Below are 25,857 nucleotides of genomic sequence, written 5' to 3'. Positions count from 1 at the left end.
TCATAGTTCAGCGCCGGTATTCCTCAAGTGAGTTGAACGAGGGCTCATGTAGTGAAACAAAGTAAAATCCCGAGTGGGTAGCTGTTCTGTGCTGTGCAAAAACCAGTGTCATTGTGGCCAGTTCTCAAAGCAGCACCTCGTCCCCACAGCAAACGCCCGATGGCGTTACCGAGGTCCACAACAGCGGCGGGGCATCCATCGCGGCTGGGCTCGCCGCTTCACATCAAACACACAAGAGTTGCCTCGAATGATGGAGCCTCTCACGGGTGATTTTTTCTGCATCTCTTTAATGAAAACTGTAGCACGGAAATTGCATCGCCAGCAGCACAATCATTAAAAGTCAATATGCCGACGCGTTTCGGGCTCCCGCCCTTCGTCACAGGCTGACTTTTGGAATGAGCCCTCGTTGTCGATAAGCGCTGAATTAATGGAGTTCCCGCCCCAGTGGGCGTAGCTGCTCCTGCAGCATGATGGTACTCATAGTTCAGCGCCAGTATTCCTCAAGTGAGTTGAACGAGGGCTCATGCAGTGAAACAAAGTAAATCCCGAGTGGGTAGCTGTTCTGTGCTGTGCAAAAACCAGTGTCATTGTGGCCAGTTCTCAAAGCAGCACCTCGTCCCCACAGCAAACGCCCGATGGCGTTACCGAGGTCCACAACAGCGGCGGGGCATCCATCGCGGCTGGGCTCGCCGCTTCACATCAAACACACAAGAGTTGCCTCGAATGATGGAGCCTCTCACGGGTGATTTTTTCTGCATCTCTTTAATGAAAACTGTAGCACGGAAATTGCACCGCCAGCAGCACAATCATTAAAAGTCAATATGCCGACGCGTTTCGGGCTCCCGCCCTTCGTCACAGGCTGACTTTTGGAATGAGCCCTCGTTGTCGATAAGCGCTGAATTAATGGAGTTCCCGCCCCAGTGGGCGTAGCTGCTCCTGCAGCATGATGGTACTCATAGTTCAGCGCCGGTATTCCTCAAGTGAGTTGAACGAGGGCTCATGCAGTGAAACAAAGTAAAATCCCGAGTGGGTAGCTGTTCTGTGCTGTGCAAAAACCAGTGTCATTGTGGCCAGTTCTCAAAGCAGCACCTCGTCCCCACAGCAAACGCCCGATGGCGTTACCGAGGTCCACAACAGCGGCGGGGCATCCATCGCGGCTGGGCTCGCCGCTTCACATCAAACACACAAGAGTTGCCTCGAATGATGGAGCCTCTCACGGGTGATTTTTTCTGCATCTCTTTAATGAAAACTGAAGCACGGAAATTGCACCGCCAGCAGCACAATCATTAAAAGTCAATATGCCGACGCGTTTCGGGCTCCCGCCCTTCGTCACAGGCTGACTTTTGGAATGAGCCCTCGTTGTCGATAAGCGCTGAATTAATGGAGTTCCCGCCCCAGTGGGCGTAGCTGCTCCTGCAGCATGATGGTACTCATAGTTCAGCGCCGGTATTCCTCAAGTGAGTTGAACGAGGGCTCATGCAGTGAAACAAAGTAAAATCCCGAGTGGGTAGCTGTTCTGTGCTGTGCAAAAACCAGTGTCATTGTGGCCAGTTCTCAAAGCAGCACCTCGTCCCCACAGCAAACGCCCGATGGCGTTACCGAGGTCCACAACAGCGGCGGGGCATCCATCGCGGCTGGGCTCGCCGCTTCACATCAAACACACAAGAGTTGCCTCGAATGATGGAGCCTCTCACGGGTGATTTTTTCTGCATCTCTTTAATGAAAACTGTAGCACGGAAATTGCACCGCCAGCAGCACAATCATTAAAAGTCAATATGCCGACGCGTTTCGGGCTCCCGACCTTCGTCACAGGCTGACATTTGGAATGAGCCCTCGTTGTCGATAAGCGCTGAATTAATGGAGTTCCCGCCCCAGTGGGCGTAGCTGCTCCTGCAGCATGATGGTACTCATAGTTCAGCGCCGGTATTCCTCAAGTGAGTTGAACGAGGGCTCATGCAGTGAAACAAAGTAAAATCCCGAGTGGGTAGCTGTTCTGTGCTGTGCAAAAACCAGTGTCATTGTGGCCAGTTCTCAAAGCAGCACCTCGTCCCCACAGCAAACGCCCGATGGCGTTACCGAGGTCCACAACAGCGGCGGGGCATCCATCGCGGCTGGGCTCGCCGCTTCACATCAAACACACAAGAGTTGCCTCGAATGATGGAGCCTCTCACGGGTGATTTTTTCTGCATCTCTTTAATGAAAACTGTAGCACGGAAATTGCACCGCCAGCAGCACAATCATTAAAAGTCAATATGCCGACGCGTTTCGGGCTCCCGCCCTTCGTCACAGGCTGACTTTTGGAATGAGCCCTCGTTGTCGATAAGCGCTGAATTAATGGAGTTCCCGCCCCAGTGGGCGTAGCTGCTCCTGCAGCATGATGGTACTCACAGTTCAGCGCCGGTATTCCTCAAGTGAGTTGAACGAGGGCTCATGCAGTGAAACAAAGTAAAATCCCGAGTGGGTAGCTGTTCTGTGCTGTGCAAAAACCAGTGTCATTGTGGCCAGTTCTCAAAGCAGCACCTCGTCCCCACAGCAAACGCCCGATGGCGTTACCGAGGTCCACAACAGCGGCGGGGCATCCATCGCGGCTGGGCTCGCCGCTTCACATCAAACACACAAGAGTTGCCTCGAATGATGGAGCCTCTCACGGGTGATTTTTTCTGCATCTCTTTAATGAAAACTGTAGCACGGAAATTGCACCGCCAGCAGCACAATCATTAAAAGTCAATATGCCGACGCGTTTCGGGCTCCCGCCCTTCGTCACAGGCTGACTTTTGGAATGAGCCCTCGTTGTCGATAAGCGCTGAATTAATGGAGTTCCCGCCCCAGTGGGCGTAGCTGCTCCTGCAGCATGATGGTACTCATAGTTCAGCGCCGGTATTCCTCAAGTGAGTTGAACGAGGGCTCATGCAGTGAAACAAAGTAAAATCCCGAGTGGGTAGCTGTTCTGTGCTGTGCAAAAACCAGTGTCATTGTGGCCAGTTCTCAAAGCAGCACCTCGTCCCCACAGCAAACGCCCGATGGCGTTACCGAGGTCCACAACAGCGGCGGGGCATCCATCGCGGCTGGGCTCGCCGCTTCACATCAAACACACAAGAGTTGCCTCGAATGATGGAGCCTCTCACGGGTGATTTTTTCTGCATCTCTTTAATGAAAACTGTAGCACGGAAATTGCACCGCCAGCAGCACAATCATTAAAAGTCAATATGCCGACGCGTTTCGGGCTCCCGCCCTTCGTCACAGGCTGACTTTTGGAATGAGCCCTCGTTGTCGATAAGCGCTGAATTAATGGAGTTCCCGCCCCAGTGGGCGTAGCTGCTCCTGCAGCATGATGGTACTCATAGTTCAGCGCCGGTATTCCTCAAGTGAGTTGAACGAGGGCTCATGCAGTGAAACAAAGTAAAATCCCGAGTGGGTAGCTGTTCTGTGCTGTGCAAAAACCAGTGTCATTGTGGCCAGTTCTCAAAGCAGCACCTCGTCCCCACAGCAAACGCCCGATGGCGTTACCGAGGTCCACAACAGCGGCGGGGCATCCATCGCGGCTGGGCTCGCCGCTTCACATCAAACACACAAGAGTTGCCTCGAATGTTGGAGCCTCTCACGGGTGATTTTTTCTGCATCTCTTTAATGAAAACTGTAGCACGGAAATTGCACCGCCAGCAGCACAATCATTAAAAGTCAATATGCCGACGCGTTTCGGGCTCCCGCCCTTCGTCACAGGCTGACTTTTGGAATGAGCCCTCGTTGTCGATAAGCGCTGAATTAATGGAGTTCCCGCCCCAGTGGGCGTAGCTGCTCCTGCAGCATGATGGTACTCATAGTTCAGCGCTGGTATTCCTCAAGTGAGTTGAACGAGGGCTCATGCAGTGAAACAAAGTAAAATCCCGAGTGGGTAGCTGTTCTGTGCTGTGCAAAAACCAGTGTCAACTTTTTTGATGGATTTTAACTCGGCAGCCTGGCCGAGAAGGAAGCCCTGCCATGTAAAATATGGAGCTGAAGGTCACTGAACTACGGACCTTAAGCGCAGTGAAAGGTTATGAAAACGAACCGGCGCTTTCATTTCAGTCCACTTGGATTTTACTTTGAAAAGAAAAAGACTGTGTTTTTGAACTGCACCCACTTGGGGAAAACTTCGTTATCATACTACAGGTTCCAGCATGCTTAAAGACAGTCTCACCTGTGGCAGTCACGTGGGTGTGAGGCACGTGGCACGTGAGTACATTTCTCAGCATGCAGCTAATGGCGCCTGAAATGCGAGTTTGGCAGCAAGAAGCAGTATCATCCTCTGATGAAGGAGCCCTCTGGCTCTGAAACGCGTCAGGAAAGGAACTTTTGCTCATGTAATGAAACTCGGCTGGTTTGGCAAAATTAAAGCTGTTAAGCACTTCTCTGCGTGGGTTTTCCTTGCTGCAAGGCAACTTTTTTGATGGATATATATATATATATATATATATATATATATATATATATATATATATATATATATATATATATATATATATATATATGTATATGAAAAGGCTGCCGACGGGGACCCCCAACCCTACAGGGCAGTCTTGGCAAATACGGGAGACAGCAATTCCCGCAAGTAACATCCTCTTTAAATGCAGTGTCCTAGTTAGTGTCACACGCCCCATCGGTGCGGGCACCCCCAACCCTGCAGGGCAGTCTTGGCAAATACGGGAGACAGCAATTCCCGCAAGTAACATCCTCTTTAAATGCAGTGTCCTAGTTAGTATCACACGCCCCTTCGGTGCCACACTCCCACTCCCAAAAAGCGGTTCGTGGGACAGCATACTCTCTATGTAATCATCGTGATGTTTAATGTCCGCTGTCTCCGGGTCTCGATATAACAGGTGAGTATGTGGCAATGATGGGGGACAGCTGGTGCATTTCCATATGTACGTAATTGTCACACAAACTCAAATCAGCGCTTAGTCCAGGACCTGCTGAGCGAGGCATCAACCTCGCTCCGCTCCCTTCCTCACTCCATGTCACAAAAATCGCCGGCATTCCTTAGGCATGTGACAGAGCAAGTGGGCCATGTCCTCCAATTTAAATATCCAAGAAAAGGCTGCTGATGGGGACCCCAAACCCTGCAGGGCGGTGTTGGCAAATACGGGAGACAGCAATTCCCGCAAGTAACATCCACACAAGAAATGCGCCAAGACCCCGTTCCTGGATAAACGTGCTTTAATTCAATTGGCGCATGTAATCACGTGTCAGAGGCACCTGACGCGTTTCGGCGTTTGCCTTTATCAAAGGTGTGTCCTCTTTAAATGCGGTGTCCCAGTTAGTATCACACCCCCCTTCGTTGCCACACTCCAACTCCCAAAATGCAGTTTGTCAGACAGCATACTCTCTATGTAATCATTGTGATGTTTAATGTCCGCTTTCTCCGGGTCTCAATGTAACAGGTGAGTATGTCGCAATGAAGGGGGACAGCTGGTGCATTTCCATACGTATGTAATTGCCACACAATCTCGAATCAGCGCTGGGTCCAGAACCTGCTGAGGGAGGCATCAACCTTGATCCGCTCCCGCTCCGCTCCCTTCCTCCCTTCCTCACTCTGCTAATTTGGAGATGACCACAACAACAGTTAATTATTAGTTTAATATACATTAAAATGACTATCTTCAGCCGCCCAAGCCCTTCTTGTAGCTTTGGGGGGCCTAAAATAATCCAAATTGTCACACTTGTAGAAGTGTGATGTTAGTGTTGTGTTGTTACTATCCTTATATATATAAGATAAATATTAAAGATGTTAAATTATAAAAAATAATATACAAATAAAGTAAATGTAATATAAATTACACAAATATAACAAATAAACTCAATTACAAAGGGTTAAACATGCATACATAATCATAAATATATATTGACTTTATAACAATTAATATATAAAAATGTAATATATATATATATATATATATATTCACTGAAAAAAAACATAGGTTTCAGGGACTGTATAGTTAGAAATTAGCATTTAAAAAACCTTTGAAATTCACTGAAAAAACCATAGGTTTCAGGGATGTTATAGTTAGTAATGTGCATTTAAAAAACCATAGAAATTAACTGAAAAAAACTATAGATTTCATTTACGTTATAGTTAGTTGGACATTTCACTTGTACGAAACCAGAGAAATTCTGCCGCTATGGTTAGTTCAGCTAACTATAACTCGCTCCCCCGCAATGCACTGCTGATGACGTCACATATTACATCATTCATGACATGGTCCTTGACATCACTGATGACATCTCAAATGACATCACTGAAGACATCATCCACTTGAAAATCCGATGCACCTCCTCACACTTTAATATAACCTTTGATACACCCACTGTAAAATACCATTTTCGAAACCATTAACACCCCAATACCAGTTACTACAGGTTAAGGCCCTCATCCTATCTCACCTGGACTATGGGAATTCCCTCTACCTGGGAGCCCTTAAAACCACCATCTATAAGCTCCAGGTCATTCAGAACTGTGCTGTTCGCATGCTTGCAGGTCCCCCGTCGACAATCTGCGAAACCTGCACTAAGGATCCTTCATTGGCTACCAATCAAGGCAAGGATCCAGTTCAGGGCCATGTGCCTGACCCATTGGGCCTTCTGGAAGAAGGGCACAGTCTCAATCCAATCCTTGATCACCTAATCCACGTGAAGGAATGAGGCGGAGACTGACAGCGGCGGCGAAAGCTTGGTGGTGAGTACGGGAGACAGGGGAGGTATTGTGAAGGACAGTCGACCACGTTGCGGGTGCAGCGAGGAAGGCACGCTTCGCAGCTGACTCTGTCTTCGCCGAAAGCCCCATAGCCTGTAACAGCTTTGGGAGTTTGCAGTAGTTTGGATCAAAGACCGCCTCTCCTGCGAAGCTCCAACCACGCTGAAACAATTAAAAGAGCTCCACAATTGGAAAGGTGGCATTTTGGTGGATTAATATACTTGACCATATAAGATCAGTATACAAAGGAGAGGTAATTCCACAAAAAAAAGTAAATAAAAGAAACATTATAAACCAACGTACAACGAGTACGAGCAAAAGATTTACTTTTTAAACCCCCATTGACCCAGCAAAAAGATGGGAAAAATGGCCGAAAGGAGCAGGAGCCGAGCTCAGAGAGCCAATGAATTACTAGATGACAATATGGCAACAAGTGACAATTCCAATCCCAGGAGTACATATACAGAAGGGAGAGGAAAACAATTCAAAATACCATCAGAGAGCTACAACAAGCCAGAATAGTCGAAGTCAACGAATGGTGGGAAAAAACAACCTTGGAAAATACATAGAATTTAAGAGAGTGCTAAGGGCCTGCAAATTTTAATTATGCCCACATTAAACGACTTATATCTAGACTTGATAAAACAGTGGCAAATGGACACCGATGGATGCTCTCTGAAATTGATGAAAACTTTAATTATACATGCAGAACGTAAATTAGAGGCCACACTTCAAAAAGTCAAAGAACCGGAAGGAGAACTGGATATTTTCCCAGACAATGACGAGAAGAAGGAACTGATAGATACAATGGAAAAAAAGATCAATACACATGAGATTGATGTGGAGAAAAGGTAGACCAATAAATGTAATCGCGATCGTATTGATTATGCAAACGGCTGCATATATACCTTCGCGAGGAAGTATGACTCCCTAAGGAATAAAGCTGCAATGGACAGATGCACGGGCTAAGACACCACGGGCGCATGCGATAGCTCGGATTTAAGTTCCGCGGAAGAAGAAGCAAACCTACCCAAACTGGATTTTTGTGGGGAAATGAGGCTTGCACAAATGGAGACGCAACAGCGAGGACGAGGAAAAGGAAAGGGAACGACGTGGGGAAGGGGACAAAGCAAACACCAACTCGAAGAAGTAAGAGGAGGAGCAAGACCCAATAGAGGAGAAGAAAAGTAAAAGCAAAAATAAGAAGGAAGGCTCATCAAAAGGACCTGGTAATTAACATCTCGAGCATGGCTCTGAATCCTGACAAAATAAGCCTACTGAATAAAGGACTAACCTTCTGTCCAAATTCCAACATGGACATTCCAACCCACTGCATTGACCTGTACAAGTTCTGCCTTAAAGCAAATCTAAAGAAATATTATGAAGAAAAAACTCCCAGTGCACGAAATCTAAAACAGGTGCCCACTGAAATATCCCCACTAAATCAAAATTATCTGACAACATTGAGAGCCCTGAGGACATTAGGGGCCAATGTCATAGATGCAGATCCAACATCGATTCCAGGAACAGAGAATGACATACAAATATACCAGAGGGAAGGCATAATCACATGCAAAGTTGGAGAAAGTGGATTAAAAGTCCAATAGAAATTCTGTCCACAACTCCCTCCAGGAAATAAGGTGGAACTTTTTCAAGAAATTGTAGTGGAAGAAATCAATCAATTATCAATGAAAAAAACAATAAAAGATCATGGTACCTAACTCCAGGAGAACAAAAAGCTTTAAAAGATCTGAGAGAAAATCAGAAAATCATTATAAAGTCTGCCGACAAAGGCTTCAATATTATTGTGCACGATCTGGAACAATACTTTGCAGAGGAAAACATACAACTGGGGAACCAAAAGCATTACCTAAAATTGCATAAAAATCCAATGGAGTCATGGACCAAAGAATATCACATGCAGCTAGAAATATGGAAGGAAAGGGGCTTGATTGACTTCGAAGAATATATGTACCTTAAAGTGATCATCCGGTAACAGCAACTATCTATTTTCTGCCAAAGGTGCATAAGTCACTCAACAACACGCCGGCGAGCCGGATAGTGAGTTCTATAGGCTCCCTTCTTGAGAAAACGTCCCACTATATAGATGTCTTTTTAATGGAATATGTCACATCACTTCCCTTGTATCTTAAAGATGCAATGGCCTTCTATAAAAAGATTCAAAATATCAACTGGAATGAACATCACACCATGGTCACCATCTTTGTACACATGAATTCTTCTCACGGGCAGATTAGCAGCAGTCAGACAGGTTTTGAAAACAAGATCATTAAGCTTTCTAGAGCACTCAGAAATGATCATGGAGATGTTGAATTATTGTCTGACACATAATGTCTTCCTTTTCAATTGAGAGATATTTCTCCAAAAACAAGGCACAGCAATGGGAACATCTTTACCCCCTACATACACAAACCTACTAATGGCGGTATGGAAAGAGGGTATACTGAAAAGCAGATACAAATCAAACATCAAAACCTAGATGAGGTTTATAGATGACCTTTTCATGACATGGGAAGGGGACTCATCAGATCTTGAAACCTTTATCCAGACATTGGACAACACTAATTACAACTTGTCTTTCACATCAACATGCAGCAAAATGCAGGTAACATTCTTAGATGTGGAAGTATTTGAACAAGATCAGAGAATATGCACAAGCATGCATAGGAAACCGACTGTCAGCAACAGCATCCTCCTCGCAAATAGCGGACATCCACAACATTTGAAGTGGAGCATACCATATGGAGAGATGCTTCGCGCAAAGAGGAACTGTTCTGAGACCACAGGTATCGAGCGGAATCTAGATGAAATGAGCACACAATTCCTGATGAGGGGCTATCCATCCGGAGTAACCAAAAGTGCCAAAATTAAGGTAATTAACAAAACTAGACTTGAATTATTGGAAGACCATGAGAACTCTGATGAAGATGATGTAACAGGCGTAATCATGGACTTTAATGTTGAAAACAAAAGTCTAAGAACCATCTTAAAGAAGCATTGAAGTATTTTAAAGCTCAATGAATCATTGAGGAGGAAACTACCAGCAACACATAAAATCACAGGAAAACAGCTTTGTTAGGTGACCTCCTAACACACAGTCATCTGGAGATACGAAGAGCAGGGTGGCTAACTACACCTGGATTTTGAAAGTGTTCCAAATGTAAAGCCTGTGAACATGGCCGAAATACACAATCATATTGACTACAGAATAGGAAGATGGAACGGATCACTGATCATATCACATGCGAATCCAAGTATGTGATATATATTTTAGAATGTCCCTGCAAGAAACTTTAAGTTGGGAGCACCATCAATAAATTGAAATTACAGATACTTCAACACCTCAGAGTGATAAAGAATAAAGATATTTCATATCTCATGGCAAAACATTTCTTTGAAAAACACTCAGGAGACAACCAAGAATTAATATACTTTGGTGCAAAAATGGTGAAGCAAAATGAAAGAGGAGGGACAGAACCCTAGACCTTAGAAGAGCAGAATCAAGATTCATTCTAGCCCTTGGGACAGAGAATCCATTTGGTCAAAATGTGGATGCTGAGTTACATGTACATTTGTAATAAGAAGACAACAAAAAAGAGTAAAAGCGAGAATAAACAGATGAACAAAAACAACGAGTTAAGAGGTGGACTCTCACAGCATAAAAGAACATTCTATAAATATTGACCAGAGAAGACTTTGAAAGGCATTAAAAGGAAGAAATAAAACATGGAGTGGCAAAATCTGGAAAATAGAAAAAGAGAGATGAAAAAGTGGAAAAAGAAAGGAAGATATAATATGATATATTGTGTTAATAAATGAGATGTAGATGGGATCAAATAAATTGAAGAACCTTCTATGCCTCTACTGACCTTAGCTTGTTAGTAACTGAATGAAATGAAATTCTACTTCAGAAGACAAAGAAAAGAAAGAATGGACATACGAGAACATAATTTGCACATTGTACTTAGCACTTTCTTTCAATGAGCTACTACATACAAACTGGGTGATAAGGACAATTAAATCTTTTAAATATAATTATAATGGATTTTTACAAAACATATGGTCAGATCCAACACATATAGCACTTCAGCGAACAGTATTCTTAAAAAAAAAATGTATTGATTGTGTACTTTACAGACATGTAATTATATAACCAGAATGCGGGCCAGCAGTCTAGTCTATTTTTAATTGAAAAAAACAAGGGATTATATGCACAATGTCACTTTAAATAGATGTTCTAGACAGCGGGACTCTATGGTCTAGTTGAAGGCAGTAGCCGAAACGCATTGACCATCCACGCTCACACTTATGGTGTACTAAATAATGCACGTTGGATTTAATTTAATTACCTGTGGACTCTCTCTGGTGCTGTTGAAACTCTTGTCGAATGGTGAGGAATGGTGAAGAGTTTGGTTGAAGATATATATATATATATATATATATATATATATATATATATATATATATATATATAATCACTCTCTCCACTTCAAAGAAGATCCTTCTACTCTCAGTTTGCGAAGATTACCTGAGATACAGCGAGGTTTTGGCAGGTAACTTTATTTACAGGAACAATGGCATGACCGGTTTCGGCTTGTGCCTTCTTCAAATGCCTAGTCCGTTAGCAGTGTAGACACCCGCACAGGGATTCCTTTTAAGCTCCTCCTCCCAGTGGTGGCGGGCTCACCTGCATCGGATTGTCTCTGCCTACGTCAGTGTTGGGGACTACCAGTCCCAGCATACAACATGCTTGCAGTCCAAATGCAGTGGCGGGGCTTCACGTTCTTGTTAACAAAACTTGTGGCTGCCAAAAAACACCCAAACTCTCTGCCACAGCCTCAGAGGTACCGCATCCGTAGGCACAGGTCGGGTATCGGCATCTCTCCGTACCTTCCAATGCCTGATGTTATCTGATGCTTTCCATGCCTCGGGGGTTTCAGTGGCGGGCCGTGGCTTAATCCGACTCCTCGGCACCCATCAGTTCTCTTCAATGCTATCCACGGCCACTTGCGGGAGGGTCTCTGCTGCGCGTCAAAAGAACCGCGCAAAATATAAAATCACTCTCTCCACTTCTAAGAAGATCCTTCTCCTCTCAGTTTGCGAAGATTACCAAAGATACAGCGAGGTTTTGGCAGGTAACTTTATTTACAGGAACAATGGCATGACCGGTTTCGGCTTGTGCCTTTTTCAAATGCCTAGTCCGTTAGCAGTGTAGACACCCACGCAGGGATTCCTTTTAAGCTCCTCCTCCCAGTGGTGGCGGGCTCACCTGCACCGGATTGTCTCTGCCTACGTCAGTGTTGGGGACTACCAGTCCCAGCATACAACGTGCTTGCAGTCCAAATGCAGTGGCGGGGCTTCACGTTCTTGTTAACAAAACTTGTGGCTGCCAAAAAACACCCAAACTCTCTGCCACAGCCTCAGAGGTACCGCATCCGTAGGCACAGGTCGGGTATCGGCATCTCTCCGTACCTTCCAATGCCTGATGTTATCTGATGCTTTCCATGCCTTGGGGGTTTCAGTGGCGGGCCGTGGCTTAATCCGACTCCTCGGCACCCATCAGTTCTCTCCAATGCTATCCACGGCCACTTGCGGGAGGGTCTCTGGTGCGCGTCAAAGGAACCGCGCAAAATATAAAATCACTCTCTCCACTTCAAAGAAGATCCTTCTCCTCTCAGTTTGCGAAGATTACCAGAGACACAGCGAGGTATATATATATATATACATACCAACTACATAAAATCTAAGTAAAAATATTCTATTATAAATTAAAACATTAAACTATTAAAAAAACTTCAAACTTAAATTTCCCACTCCTGTCAGTGCAACAGTAGGGAAAGTGTTGGACAGTGGAGGGTTAAAAATGACATTTCCCACTCCAGTGAGTGCAGCAGTAGGGGAAGAGTTGGATAGCAGAGGGGTAAAAATTACTATTCCCACTCCAGTGAGTGCAACAGTAGGGAAAGTGTTGGATAGTGGAGGAGTAAAAATTACTATACCCACTCCAGTGAGTGTAACAGTAGGGAAAGTGTTGGATAGCGAAGGGGTAAAATTACTATTCCCATTCCAATAATTGTAATAGTAGGGAAATTTTTGGATAACGGAGAGATAAAAAATACTATTACCAGTCAGTTCAAAATTAAAAACAAATAAAATATTAACAACGGCAAAATATTTTAAAACCTAAATACTTTTAAAAATGTATAAATATGTTAAAAATTCGAATACAAATATATGTAATATAAAACATTTTACGGTACAAAAGGGGGTGGTGATGGACGGAGCATCTGAACCAATCAAACACTCACACCCAGTCAAAAGATCTGGGTTTGACCCATCACCGTTTTTAGCCCACTCTGCCACCCCAGTTCAGACATGGCTATATGCAAATCAGTCTGACCCTGTGCCTCATGGGAACAGTCCAGCCCGAACTGCCAAGCCATGCCTTCCCTGGACCGGAAACAAGCTTCCGAGGACCGGTTTCTGGCATTACAGCCGTCTTCAGCCCGGCTTGCTTGAATCCAGTGGCAAAGTGAGCAAGGGACTCACGTCTGAGCATACCCTGCCACACTTATGGTGGGCAAAAGCGGTACAAAAGGGGGTGGCGATGGACGGAGCATCTGAACCAACCAAACACTCACACCCAGTCAAAAGATCTGTGTTTGACCCATCACCATTCTTTAGCCCACTCTGCCACCCTAGTTCAGACAAGGCTATATGCAAATCAGTCTGACCCTGTGCCTCATGGGAACAGTCCAGCCCGAACTGCCAAGCCATGCCTTCCCTGGACCGGAAACAAGCTTCCGAGGACCGGTTTCTGGCATTACAGCCGTCTTCAGCCCGGCTTGCTTGAATCCAGTGGCAAAGTGAGCAAGGGACTCATGTCTGAGCATACCCTGCCACACTTATGGCGGCTAAAAGCGGTACAAAAGGGGGTGGTGATGGACAGAGCATCTGAACCAATCAAACACTCACACCCAGTCAAAAGATCTGGGTTTGACCCATCACCGTTCTTTAGCCCACTCTGCTACCCTAGTTCAGACATGGCTATATGCAAATCAGTCTGACCCTGTGCCTCATGGGAACAGTCCAGCCCGAACTGCCAAGCCATGCCTTCCCTGGACTGGAAACAAGCTTCCGAGGACCGGTTTCTGGCATTACAGCCGTCTTCAGCCCGGCTTGCTTGAATCCAGTGGCAAAGTGAGCAAGGGACTCACGTCTGAGCATACCCTGCCACACTTATGGTGGGCAAAAGCGGTACAAAAGGGGGTGGCGATGGACGGAGCATCTGAACCAATCAAACACTCACACCCAGTCAAAAGATCTGTGTTTGACCCATCACCATTCTTTAGCCCACTCTGCCACCCTAGTTCAGACAAGGCTATATGCAAATCAGTCTGACCCTGTGCCTCATGGGAACAGTCCAGCCCGAACTGCCAAGCCATGCCTTCCCTGGACCGGAAACAAGCTTCCGAGGACCGGTTTCTGGCATTACAGCCGTCTTCAGCCCGGCTTGCTTGAATCCAGTGGCAAAGTGAGCAAGGGACTCATGTCTGAGCATACCCTGCCACACTTATGGCGGCTAAAAGCGGTACAAAAGGGGGTGGTGATGGACAGAGCATCTGAACCAATCAAACACTCACACCCAGTCAAAAGATCTGGGTTTGACCCATCACCGTTCTTTAGCCCACTCTGCCACCCTAGTTCAGACATGGCTATATGCAAATCAGTCTGACCCTGTGCCTCATGGGAACAGTCCAGCCCGAACTGCCAAGCCATGCCTTCCCTGGACTGGAAACAAGCTTCCGAGGACCGGTTTCTGGCATTACAGCCGTCTTCAGCCCGGCTTGCTTGAATCCAGTGGCAAAGTGAGCAAGGGACTCACGTCTGAGCATACTCTGCCACACTTATGGCGGCCAAAAGCGGTCCAAAAGGGGGTGGTGATGGACGGAGCATCTGAACCAATCAAACACTCACACCCAGTCAAAAGATCTGGGTTTGACCCATCACCGTTCTTTAGCCCACTCTGCTACCCCAGTTCAGACATGGCTATATGCAAATCAGTCTGACCCTGTGCCTCATGGGAACAGTCCAGCCCGAACTGCCAAGCCATGCCTTCCCTGGACCGGAAACAAGCTTCCGAAGAGCGGTTTCTGGCATTACAGCCTCTTCAGCCCGGCTTGCTTGAATCCAGTGGCAAAGTGAGCAAGGGACTCACGTCTGAGAATACCCTGCCACACTTATGGCGGCCAAAAGCGGTATTATACATATTATAATGTTAAATACTGATGCCAAATTCCTACACATATTATATTAAATAAAATAAAAAAGAATTTTCAAACAAATACATATTTTTCATTAGAAATTATTTAGAAATAAAAACATTAATTATTGTATGAATTTACTTTGTTCCTTTCCTACCCTAAAACACCACACAATTCACACTCAACATCTAAATTAAAAACAAAAAATGTATTTCCTTAGTTAACATAATTAAATACCAATTTAAGCAATAATATTAATTAAAACACAAATTAAAATTCATAAACATTGATAAACTTCTCACACTTTACCGCTCTAATCCCCCCAACCAACAGCTAAAATGAAACTATAAGAAAATGAATTACACAATTAAAATGGATTTTCGATTAAAAAACTAATAGTATTTAAGAACTAACTATAAAGTAAGCAAAATGAATTTACTCCTTACACTGTGCCCCTGTAAAAGTAAAACCCACACACAAAAAAGAGAAACAAATACCCTATGAAATATCAATTAATTAATGAATATCAATGTTCACCTAATTATTAATTATTAAACATAAATTACTTCCCACCCTTTATCTCTATAAAATCCACAACCCTCACCTAAAATTAATTATACAATTTCCATATTTAATTTTCAATTAATTAATTATCATAAATTAGCAACTAATTATTAATTATTTAAACATAAATTGCTTCCCCATCTTTACTCATATACACCCCACAAGCAGCACCTAACAAAACTACACAATTACCATAATTATTTAACAATTAATTGATTAACATTAAATAACATCTAATTAATAATTAATTACAAATACATGTTTCCCACCCTTTACCCTATTAACCCCACAACCTGCACCTTAAAATAATCACACAATTACCATAATTAGTTATTAATTAACAAATGATTATTAATTAACAACCAATTAATAATGAATTACAAATAAATTACTTCCCACAATTAACACTATAAAAACTCAATTAAATAATTATTAATAAATAAAAAATAATCATTAATTTATTATAATTAAAATACTTCCCACCCTATTCCCCTATAAACCCACAACCCGCTACGGAACTACAAAACGCAAACTTTTCTTAAAATAACAAAAATAACTACTAAAAATATAACCCATGTATTAATAAACATAAACACTACTTATACAATTCAATTCAAAAAGTCTTTATTTCGATTTAGAAATCATAAAAGACAACATTATAAAAACGTAACAGCTTTAAAACCAATTGGGTAACTTATCATGTAGCAAATTTCATAGTACAAAATAACATCAGGGCGATATATCAAATTGTCATCCGTCCAACTACTAATTAAAAAAATAAATTAAGCACATTAAACAACATTTGACATACATTTTGACATCAATTTAATACACTTTAAATGTTATACATTTTTTTAAAACATGATAAGAAATTCAGAAGGTTATGTACAGTGTGTATCTATATATGATATTAGGGTAGCATGATCATAGTATATGATTTTTTTTTCTTTTTTTAAAATAGTACACAAATAATCATTGTAAACATGATTTCCGAGCTCTGATTATCCACATCCAGTGCAGAAACTTCGCAACAGCTATAACCACAGGCTGGGAGCTATTAGTTTTTAAAATCCTTAGAGACTCACAACCTGTTTTAAGGCCTAACTGCAAACAAATAGGTTTTAGCCATGCTTGCCTTGGAACTTTGTATTCGGGACAGATAAATAGGATATGACCAATACTTTCCCGTTGAGTTGGGCAAAAAGGACAACTGGGGTTATATCCTCCACTCCATTTGGCAGTAAAGGAGTTGATAGGTAAAGTTCCCACCCTAAACTTGTGGTATCTCTTCCTATCTCGGAACGGTAATACAATCCCAATACCCCTCTAGAGCAGTTGAATGTTTTAGTTCCAAAAAGTCTGCAGTTAATGAGGGACCGGTACAACGACCAAATCTTTTAATTGAAACCATGCTCCAATAAAGTTCTCTAAAAGTTTTCCTAGGTGGGAACGTATTGGCTATTGGATCATCCCACAGACTGGATAGACCCATAGCGGTATATGTTGCCCTTGCCTCCCTCATCCAAGGGATTTTGTTTGCTTTGTCAGCAACTCTGACGTCAAGGAATGCCCGTGCGTACTGGGAGAGTTCTGGGGTAACCCACAATCTCCTCCAGTATGCAACCGGTCTATACCGTGCCATGTCTTCCAAACGTTGAGATCCCAGGTCATAAAAAAGGGGAATCAAGGGGGTAGACATTGGAAGGCCTATGATTCCACGTAAAAATTTGTTTTGGGCGCTAGTCGGGTAAGATTACTGTACCCCCACTACTTATACAAAAAAGCATACATCACATACATTTAAAATATGACCTAAAATACATAACACTATATAAAAAAATCATTATTTTAAACAACTATATTTTTGCGAACGATAATAATAACTTCTATATTTTTGAAAATAATATTTCTTACCTTAATTCGATATTCTTGACCACAATATTCTTGCTGACAACATTTCTGTGTCACAATATTTCCAACTTGATATTTGTGTAAGTCGACATTGCCAACTCGATATTTTGTTTGAATTTCACTCCCCATAATCCACTTTAAGATCTCCTTCGGAACCTCATACACAGGCACAAACACATACAAAAAGAATTCACAATCACACAGGTAAACACTTTCAGTAACACAGAATTGATGGACGCACAAACATACCTAAGCATGCATACTCACACATTCATAAACTCAAACACCCACATTAAATCACACTCAAATACTCATGAATAAGAATTCTAGCTCACAGACACATCTTCCCTCCCAGTGTGTGTGTGTGTGTGTGTGTGCTTATCAAGAAATTGGGTGGGCTGAGTGAAAAAGGTGAAAAAGGTGAGTGGCTGAGTAGGTGAGCAGGATGTTGTGTGAGCAAATGGCTGTAGGTGATTAGGGAATACATGTGTATCTATGCGGACATTAATTTTATGCATCTCAGAAGCTCATTTGCGTGACTGCACTCTGTCTTTTAAAAAAATGTATTTTCTTTGTTTGCCACCATCGCATTAAGGCTTTACATTACTTCATTTGATGATACACAAAGGTTGAAAAGCAATGAAAGATCTTATGCTGGTGGCCTTATTAGGATTAGAGTTTTGTCCACTGACCTTGACAAAACATTTTTTTATTGGTAAGAATTATTGTACTTTTTTCCAATGATAATTCAACAGGGCACTTAGCATGGGCATCTATTTGTGTCCATTCATCTATCTTTGACTCCAATATACACTTTAACTATGGGATTTGATCACCTGGTGATCAAAAAGATACAAACTATATTATTTTTGCTTCTATTTTCTCACATGTTTAAGAACTGTACATTAACCTGGATATCCATTTAGGTGACCATGTTTATCTTGAGCTCAATACATTCCATGTTGATCTCAACATTGAACAATGTGTCATATATCTTGTCAATGATGGTCAACTGTTATGTCCAGGGTGAACTTTCTAGAGTGTTCTTTACTCAGGAACAGTGCTTCTACTCTGATATGACTTATCTGGAAACTAGTGGAAATATAAATATGAAAATGATTCCAATAATGTCAAACCCTATTGGTGATGTGAACCACGTTATAGGAAGGAATGATTTTCAAATGACCTGATCTATCCAGGTATAAACAACCATGAGAGCATGGGAACTCTTCAGTACATCATTGCACTGACCAGACTTTCCATCTTCTTCTCCTGACCTCTATACTGTATTTTCCAAGCTAGGTGAGGAAATTAATGTTTCTTAATGCACCTCTAATTATTCTTCATCATGTACAACTGTTTGAAGGATGGAAGGACTGAGTCTCCTCCCTTTGGTGCTTGTGTTACAATGCCTATCCTTGATCTAGTTCATGTTGACTCACTTTGCAAAGGGCAGTGCCAGCTTAATTGTCATGGCAGTGGGAATCTTTCTTGGAATCAACAAATCCCTTTTCATGAACCTCGAGACTTTAAACAGGAGCATGTGTTGGAGAGAGGATGTGGGCAAAGGGCATGTGACCATTTAATTTAGGCAACCATGTCCCTTCAGATCACGCACCTGACTATTTGTCCTCTACATGATGTATTATTACAATACTTCTTTCCACACAAAATAATATTGAACTGATGTTTACGCAATGCGTTCAATGTGATGAGATTCCCATTTATGATTTTGAATCTGAAAGAAACATGTTAGTGTTAGATTCCTTACCTTAGTATATCCCCAGGCGTTAGACTGGATCCGGAAAGTTTTCGTCAGCAGTCTCCATGCGCGTCGCTAGGCATCGTCTGCGGCTCCACATCTGTCGTCGGCGTCGTGATCGCCGGGATGACGTCGTCGGAATACTTAGACACCGCCCTCGCGCGCTGACGTCAGTTCCTCTTTTTTCCCCGCAAGCGCAGATCCGGGAAGAGCAGTACTCTTACTCATTTTTTGACTAACTTTTTTATCCATTTTGATCACTTCTCGTGTCGACCTTTGACTCTCGGTGCCAATAGGGATGCCTGGGCTTAAACCTCGCAAGGACTGTCACCGTTTGATGTCGGTGACCGACCCCCACCGTCGGTGCCTTTACTGTCTCGGGGCCGACCACGATGACAAGTCGTGCCCCGACTGCCGGGCCTTGACCTCGAAGGCTAGACGGGAGTGGTCCCGCAAGCAGCTCGAGCTCCGGCAGTCGGCTCAGTGCCGCTTGAGGTTTCCGGTCTAGGAGGAAGTCGAGGGACCGGTCGCGGAGCCGCAGTCATCGCCGCTCGACGAGTCATCACCACTCTTCGGCTTCAAGTCCTCAGGTAAGTCGAGGCATTTGAAAAAGAAGTCGAAGAGACGTCATCGCTCTTCCGACTCCCCCCGACGCTCGCGCAACGCGGCCGGGGGTTTGGGCGACACAGCCCATGCGGCTCTGCCAGAGCCGCAAGCGCCGCATCCAGCCCCACAATTGCCGGTCCCTGGGCTGCACGCGACGCCGGAGGAGATACGTGACTTCCTCCTGGCCATGAGGACTCACTTCCCTCCGTCGGACCCTGTCCAGGTGCCTTCGGGCCCGCGGGTCCGTCGGGGAGCCCTAGCCGGCCGGCGGCTCCGACCCCGGCGCTGTCGGGTGCTTTGGCCCGACGCCACCGCCCGGCTCCGGGCGACCCTTGCTTCCTGTCCATTCACCCCACCCTGAGAGCCTGGTAATCCAGGCCTCCAAGTCCCAAACCGCATTCCCGACCGCTCTTCTGGATCGGGAATCCAAAAGGTACAATCAGTTTGGGAACAAACTGTTCTCCTCCTTGAGTTTGTGGCTGCTATCTGTCAACACTGCCTGCCTTTTGGGCCGTTACACCCACTCCTTGTGGGATAGGGTTGCAGAAGTGCAGCCTCAGTGACCAGAGGAGGTCCAGGCAAAGCTCACCCAAGCCCTGGCGGTAGGGTGGGATGCAGCACGCTACTTAATACGGTGTGGACTCCACACCACAGACTCGCTGGGTAGGGCGATCGCAACAACAGTGGCGGTTTACCGCCACGCCTGGCTGAGGTCCGCCAACTTTTCGGGGGATGTCCAGGCCTCGATCATGGACATGCCCTTCGAGGGCCACCGCCTTTTTGGCGGCAAAGTGGATAGTGCACTGGAACGTTTCATGGACTCCAGGGCTACGGCCAAGTCATTGGGCTTAGGCCAGTGCCAGCAAACTTCCACTTTTCGCCCCTTTCATGGCCAAGGAAGGGGCGCCCCCACTCGTCCAGCCAGCCACAGGCCGCAGAAACAGTCTCAACGAGGTCACAGACGTGGTTACCGTCGTGGCGGTGCCGAGGGACAACGGCAGGGTCAGTCCACATCTGCTCCCGCAGCATCTACCTCTAAGCATTCCTAGTCCGGCATTTCAGGCCCATTCGACGCCAGTGGGGGGCAGGGTTTGCCATCACCTCCTCCACTGGCGCACCATCACGTCGGACAGGTGGATGCTGCAAATCGTCAGAATGGGCTACTCCTTCCCCTTTGAGGTGACCCCTCCAGCCATGCCACCGCAGTACCACTGCATGTCGGGGGATCACTTGAAACTTCTGCAGGAGGAAGGTATGGCCCTCTTGGCCAAGGGGGCCATTGAGCGCGTTCATGGGCCATAAGTAGGACGTGGTTGCTATTCCCACTACTTTCTGGTACCCAAGAAGGGCAAGGGAGGCGTACGCCCTAGCTTGGACCTACGGAGCATCAACGGCTTCCTCCGGAAGTAGAAGTTAAAGATGCTGACTTTGGCTCAGGTCCTTGCTGCCCTGGCGCCAGGAGACTGGATGGTAGCGTTGGACTTGCAGGACGCGTATTTCCACATCCCCGTCCTGCCGCCCCACCGGCGCTACATGCGGTTCACGGTAGGCCACGAGCACTTTCAGTTTACCCTGCTCCCCTTCGGACTTACCAGCGCCCCTCGGGTGTTCACGAAAGTGATGGCGGTGGTCGCAGCTCATCTGCGCAGATAAGGGGTTTTCAGTCTTCCCCTATCTCAACGACTGGTTGTTGGAGGCGGGCTCGCCCCAGACAGTCGTCTCCCACCTCCAGACTACGGCCGACCTCCTGCACTCGTTGGGGTTCTCCATCAACATGCCGAAGTCACACCCGTGCCCCTTTCAGAAGCTCCTTTTCATCAGAGCGGTTCTGGACTCGGCGCAGTTTCGGGTTTTTCCCCCGAACAGTGGGTTCGGGATATTCAGGCTCTGATTTTGATCTTTCAGCCTTTATCCCGAGTTTCGGTCAGGTTGACGCTGCGGCTCCTGGGGCTGATGGCCTCCTGCATCCTTCTGGTGCATCACACCATGTGGAGGATGCGGACTCTGCAGTGGGACTTGAAATTTCAGTGGGTACAACATCAGGCGAATCTGTCCGACCACGTCCTGATCTCGGAGGGCACTGCGAGTCAGTTGCACTGGTGGCTCACGAACCACGGTTGGGTCAGCGGCAGATCTCTCTCCCTACCCTAACCAGAGCTTGTAGTGGTGACGGATGCATCCCTCCTGGGATGGGGGGCCACATGGGAGAGAGGGACATCAGAGGCCTTTGGTCCCTGGCGGAGTCCCGGCTCCATATCAACCTTCTGGAGCTGCGGGCGATCCGACTTCCACTGAAGGCATTCCTTCCCTCTATCCGGGGAAGTGTAGTGCAGGTGTTCATGGACAACACCACCGTCTCATGGTACTGCAACAAACAGGGCGGGGTGGGGTCGTGGACCCTTTGCCAGGATGCTCTGCTTCTCGGGCAAAGGCTGGAACACCAGGGCGTCACCCTGGTGGTTCAACACCTGGAAGGTACCCTGAAAGCCAAGGCGGACAAACTCAGTCGCCGGTGCATGATGGATCACGAATGGCGTGTGAACTCGGACGTGGCGCAAGGTCTCTTTCAGCAGTGGGGAGAGCCTTGGATAGATCTATTCACCACCGAAGAGAACGCGCAATGTCATCAGTTCTGCGCGTTGGAATTTCCAAGGCGGCACTCGCTCGGCTACGCATTTAGTCGCGAGTGGAGCTGCGGTCTGTTGTATGCCTTTCCGCCTATACCACTTCTGCTCAGAGTGCTAAAGAAGATCAGGCGAGACCGGGTCCAAGTCATCCTTGTAGCTCCAGACTGGGCACGAAGATACTGGTATCCCGAGCTACTCAGCATGTTAGTTGATCCCCTGATTCGCCTGCCTCTTCAGGAGGACCTTCTGTCGCAGCAGTAGGGGACGGTCCTCCACCTGAACCTGTCCAGTCTGAACCTACATGCGTGGAGATTGAGCACCAGCAGTTGAGGCCATTTGACTTGCCTCCTGAAGTTTGCGATGTGATACTGGCAGCCAGGTGTCCCTGCACAAACATGGTATACGCATGCAGGTGGAACACATTTGTGGCATGGTGCACAGCAAAGGCTGTTGATCCACTCTCTGTCCCCCTTTTAGAGGTTCTCCTCTTCCTTCTTTCTCTTGCACAGCAGGGCTCTGCTCTGGACACTATCAAGGGCTAATGCTCTCAGCCATTTCAGCCTTCTTACGGCTTCCTGATCAGCCTTCTCTTTTCAAGTCCCCTGTTGTAAATAGATTCTTGAAAGGCATCACACACATGTTTCCTTCTGTTCCCTTCGTGATGCCTCAGTGGTACTTGAATCTTGTTCTAACATATCTGATGTGCGCTCCCTTTGAGCCACTTCATAACTGTCCTCTTCGTCTTCTGACTCTTAAAACTGCATTCCTGGTTGCCATCACCTCTGCCAGGAGAGTGAGTGAGCTCCAGGCTCTATCTTCAAAACCTCCTTTCCTCTCTGTCCATCCGGACAAAGTTGTTCTGATGACTCATCCTTCTTTCCTGCCCAAGGTAGTCACAGCCTTTCACATTGGGCAGTCCATCACCTTGCCCACCTTCTTTCCGCCTCCGCATCCCTCGAAAGAGGAAGAGGCTCCACCGCCTGGTACCAAAACATTTGCTCTCCTTCTATCTAGATCGCACACGCCAGTTCCGGGTGGACGACCAGCTCTTTGTTGGTTACATGGGCTCTAAGAAGGGATGGGCGGTGCACCAACGGACCATCTCTCTGTGGGTCGTCTTGTGCCTCATGGTTTGCTACTCCTTGGTGAAAAAGGAGCCTCCTGTTGGGCTGCACGCCCATTCCACTCGGGCCATGGTAGCTACTACTGCCCTGGGTCGGGGAGTCCCCTTGCAGGACATCTGCCAGGCAGCTACGTGGGCCTCACTGCACACATTTGCTAGACACTACTGCCTGGACAGCCAAGTCCGGAGAGATGGCTTTTTCGGCCGTTCCGTTCTCCAGGACTTTCTGGTGTGATCTTGGTTCGCAGACCCACCACCGGGGTTGGTATTGCTGGGGTATCTATTCTATGGTAAGGAATCTAACACTGACCTGTTTCTTTCAGATGCACACGTTACTTACCTTCAGTAATGATATATCTGTAAGAAACAGTAGTTAGTGTTAGATTCCTTTCCGCCCTACCCATCCTCCCCGTTTCTGCGCACCGGTATCTAGGGTTAAGGTCATCCCTTTCAGGGCCCTAGTTTCATGGCACCAGTGTCGGTTTCTATCATGGCTCTGAGTTCCTGGCGCGGAAAGCTATGTACAGAACTGACGTCAGCACGTGAGAGTGGCGTCTAATTACTCCAACGACGTCATCCCGGCGATCACAACGCCGACGACGGATGGGGAGCCGCAGATGACGCCTAGCGACGCACAGGGGTACTGCTGACGAAAACTTTCCGGATCCAGTCTGACGCCTGGGGATATTCTAAGGTAAGGAATCTAACACTAACTACTGTTTCTTAGTTTCTTGCAGATATATCATTACCAAAGGTAAGTAACTTGTGCTTTTGGTCACTTCTGGTTTTCATTGTCGAATAAGTGCCAGCTTGCTTGAAGAACAAAATTGTTAAGACACACAAAAATAACTTATGTTTGAATTTTTATTAGCCCATGGTTTGCATGTGACTCATTCCTGCCTGCAATGGCCAGGTGGAAAACAGCAATGGACTGGAATGTGGCATGAATAGTTACCAGTGACTCAGATACATTCATGTATTCAAACCTTTTTTCTTTTCATCTACAATCATTTCATGCTTTTAAAAGCGCTGTATTATGACCATATGATTGCTTGTTTTTTTTATCACAGAGGCCAGTGAAGGAACTGCCAGAGGAAGATGAAGCAATTAAAAGATTTGATCCTCTTCATCAATTAATTTTATTGTTTAGTAGAACTGCTTTGACAGAAAAATGGTAGGTGTTCTAAGCAGCCATCATTTTCTAAAGGTATTGTTGAAGCTTTACTTTTGCTACTTTTATCACATGCATATTCAAAGTAAGGTAAAGTCATCACCCTATAATATTCTGACCAAATTTTGCACAGTTCCCCATAGTGACCACCGGCACAGTGGCAAAAACATCTATCCAAAAAATAACAGGTCACTTTTTATGTGTATTTAAAGTATGGGTACATCATATTGAGATTGCCAGGCAAATCTGTTCCAAAATTCTTGTGATCAAGCATGGACTACTTCCTCTTTGATCTTACTTAATTCTGACTGGGAGATATGATTAAGTGCAAGAATTTGATAATGTACCCATGGTGTTGGTATTTTATAAGCTTTTAAACTACATTGACAGTGTCTAATTTACATTGGGCAAATAGCCATTTTGCCAAAGGCTTGCAAAGGCAATCATTATCGATTTTTTACAGAAGCACCTCAGGGATATTAGAACACAGATATACAAATACAATATGTAGCTCATTAGAGGGTCAGTAAGTTATACACCGTTGGCAGCCAATATTTTAGTAAGGCTTTTTTTTCCGAGTTTGGTGAAATGGAAGCCTTAATGTTAATTGGCAATCTCTTGCCCCATCAAACCCACAATGTATCTGCTTTATTTAGAGGTGTTCCAAGCATCAGGTTTCTGCTGGCAGAGACTCAGTAGTGTCTACCGCTGAATACATTTGCCTTTCCTACCACAGCACCTTCATTCAATGTACATCAGAGGGCCCATCCTATAAATGGCAATCCTTCCAACATAAAGTTTGCCATTTTAGGAATGCTCAAAAAACGTCTGGGGGGCCCAAACAGAAATCAATATAAATGATTCCCATATCCTGGGAGAAAACTCCCAGAGCATCAGTTATATTTACCTCTGCCTTGCGCACAGATAGTGATCTCACAATGTGATAGGCATTCCTCCAACAAGGGATGTGAGGCCAAATCCTTCATTGGCCTAGCAGGTTGTCAAGCCGCTGTCAGAGGTCAAAATGGCCTCCTAAAACCTTAAGCAAACCTGCTGGGAAATATTTAAGGTTGGTATTTTT

The 25,857-nt window shown here is 45.4% G+C and overlaps 1 protein-coding gene across 1 annotated transcript in view; it reads left to right on the top strand.

Annotated features, from left to right (window-relative positions):
* Positions 1–25,857, top strand: part of RYR2 (ryanodine receptor 2) — a 3,071,198-nt gene that overhangs the window by 2,307,049 nt on the left and 738,292 nt on the right. Inside the window, exon 73 of the mRNA XM_078648003.1 lies at positions 24,676–24,779. Within this exon, the coding sequence (XP_078504129.1) occupies positions 24,676–24,779 (104 nt within the window). The remainder of the gene's footprint in view (positions 1–24,675; positions 24,780–25,857) is intronic.

Source organism: Lissotriton helveticus, chromosome 6 (assembly GCF_964261635.1).
Source record: "Lissotriton helveticus chromosome 6, aLisHel1.1, whole genome shotgun sequence".
Lineage (NCBI taxonomy): Eukaryota > Metazoa > Chordata > Amphibia > Caudata > Salamandridae > Lissotriton > Lissotriton helveticus.
Note: the sequence above shows the minus strand (reverse complement) of the source record. Positions and strands in the feature narration are given on the sequence as shown.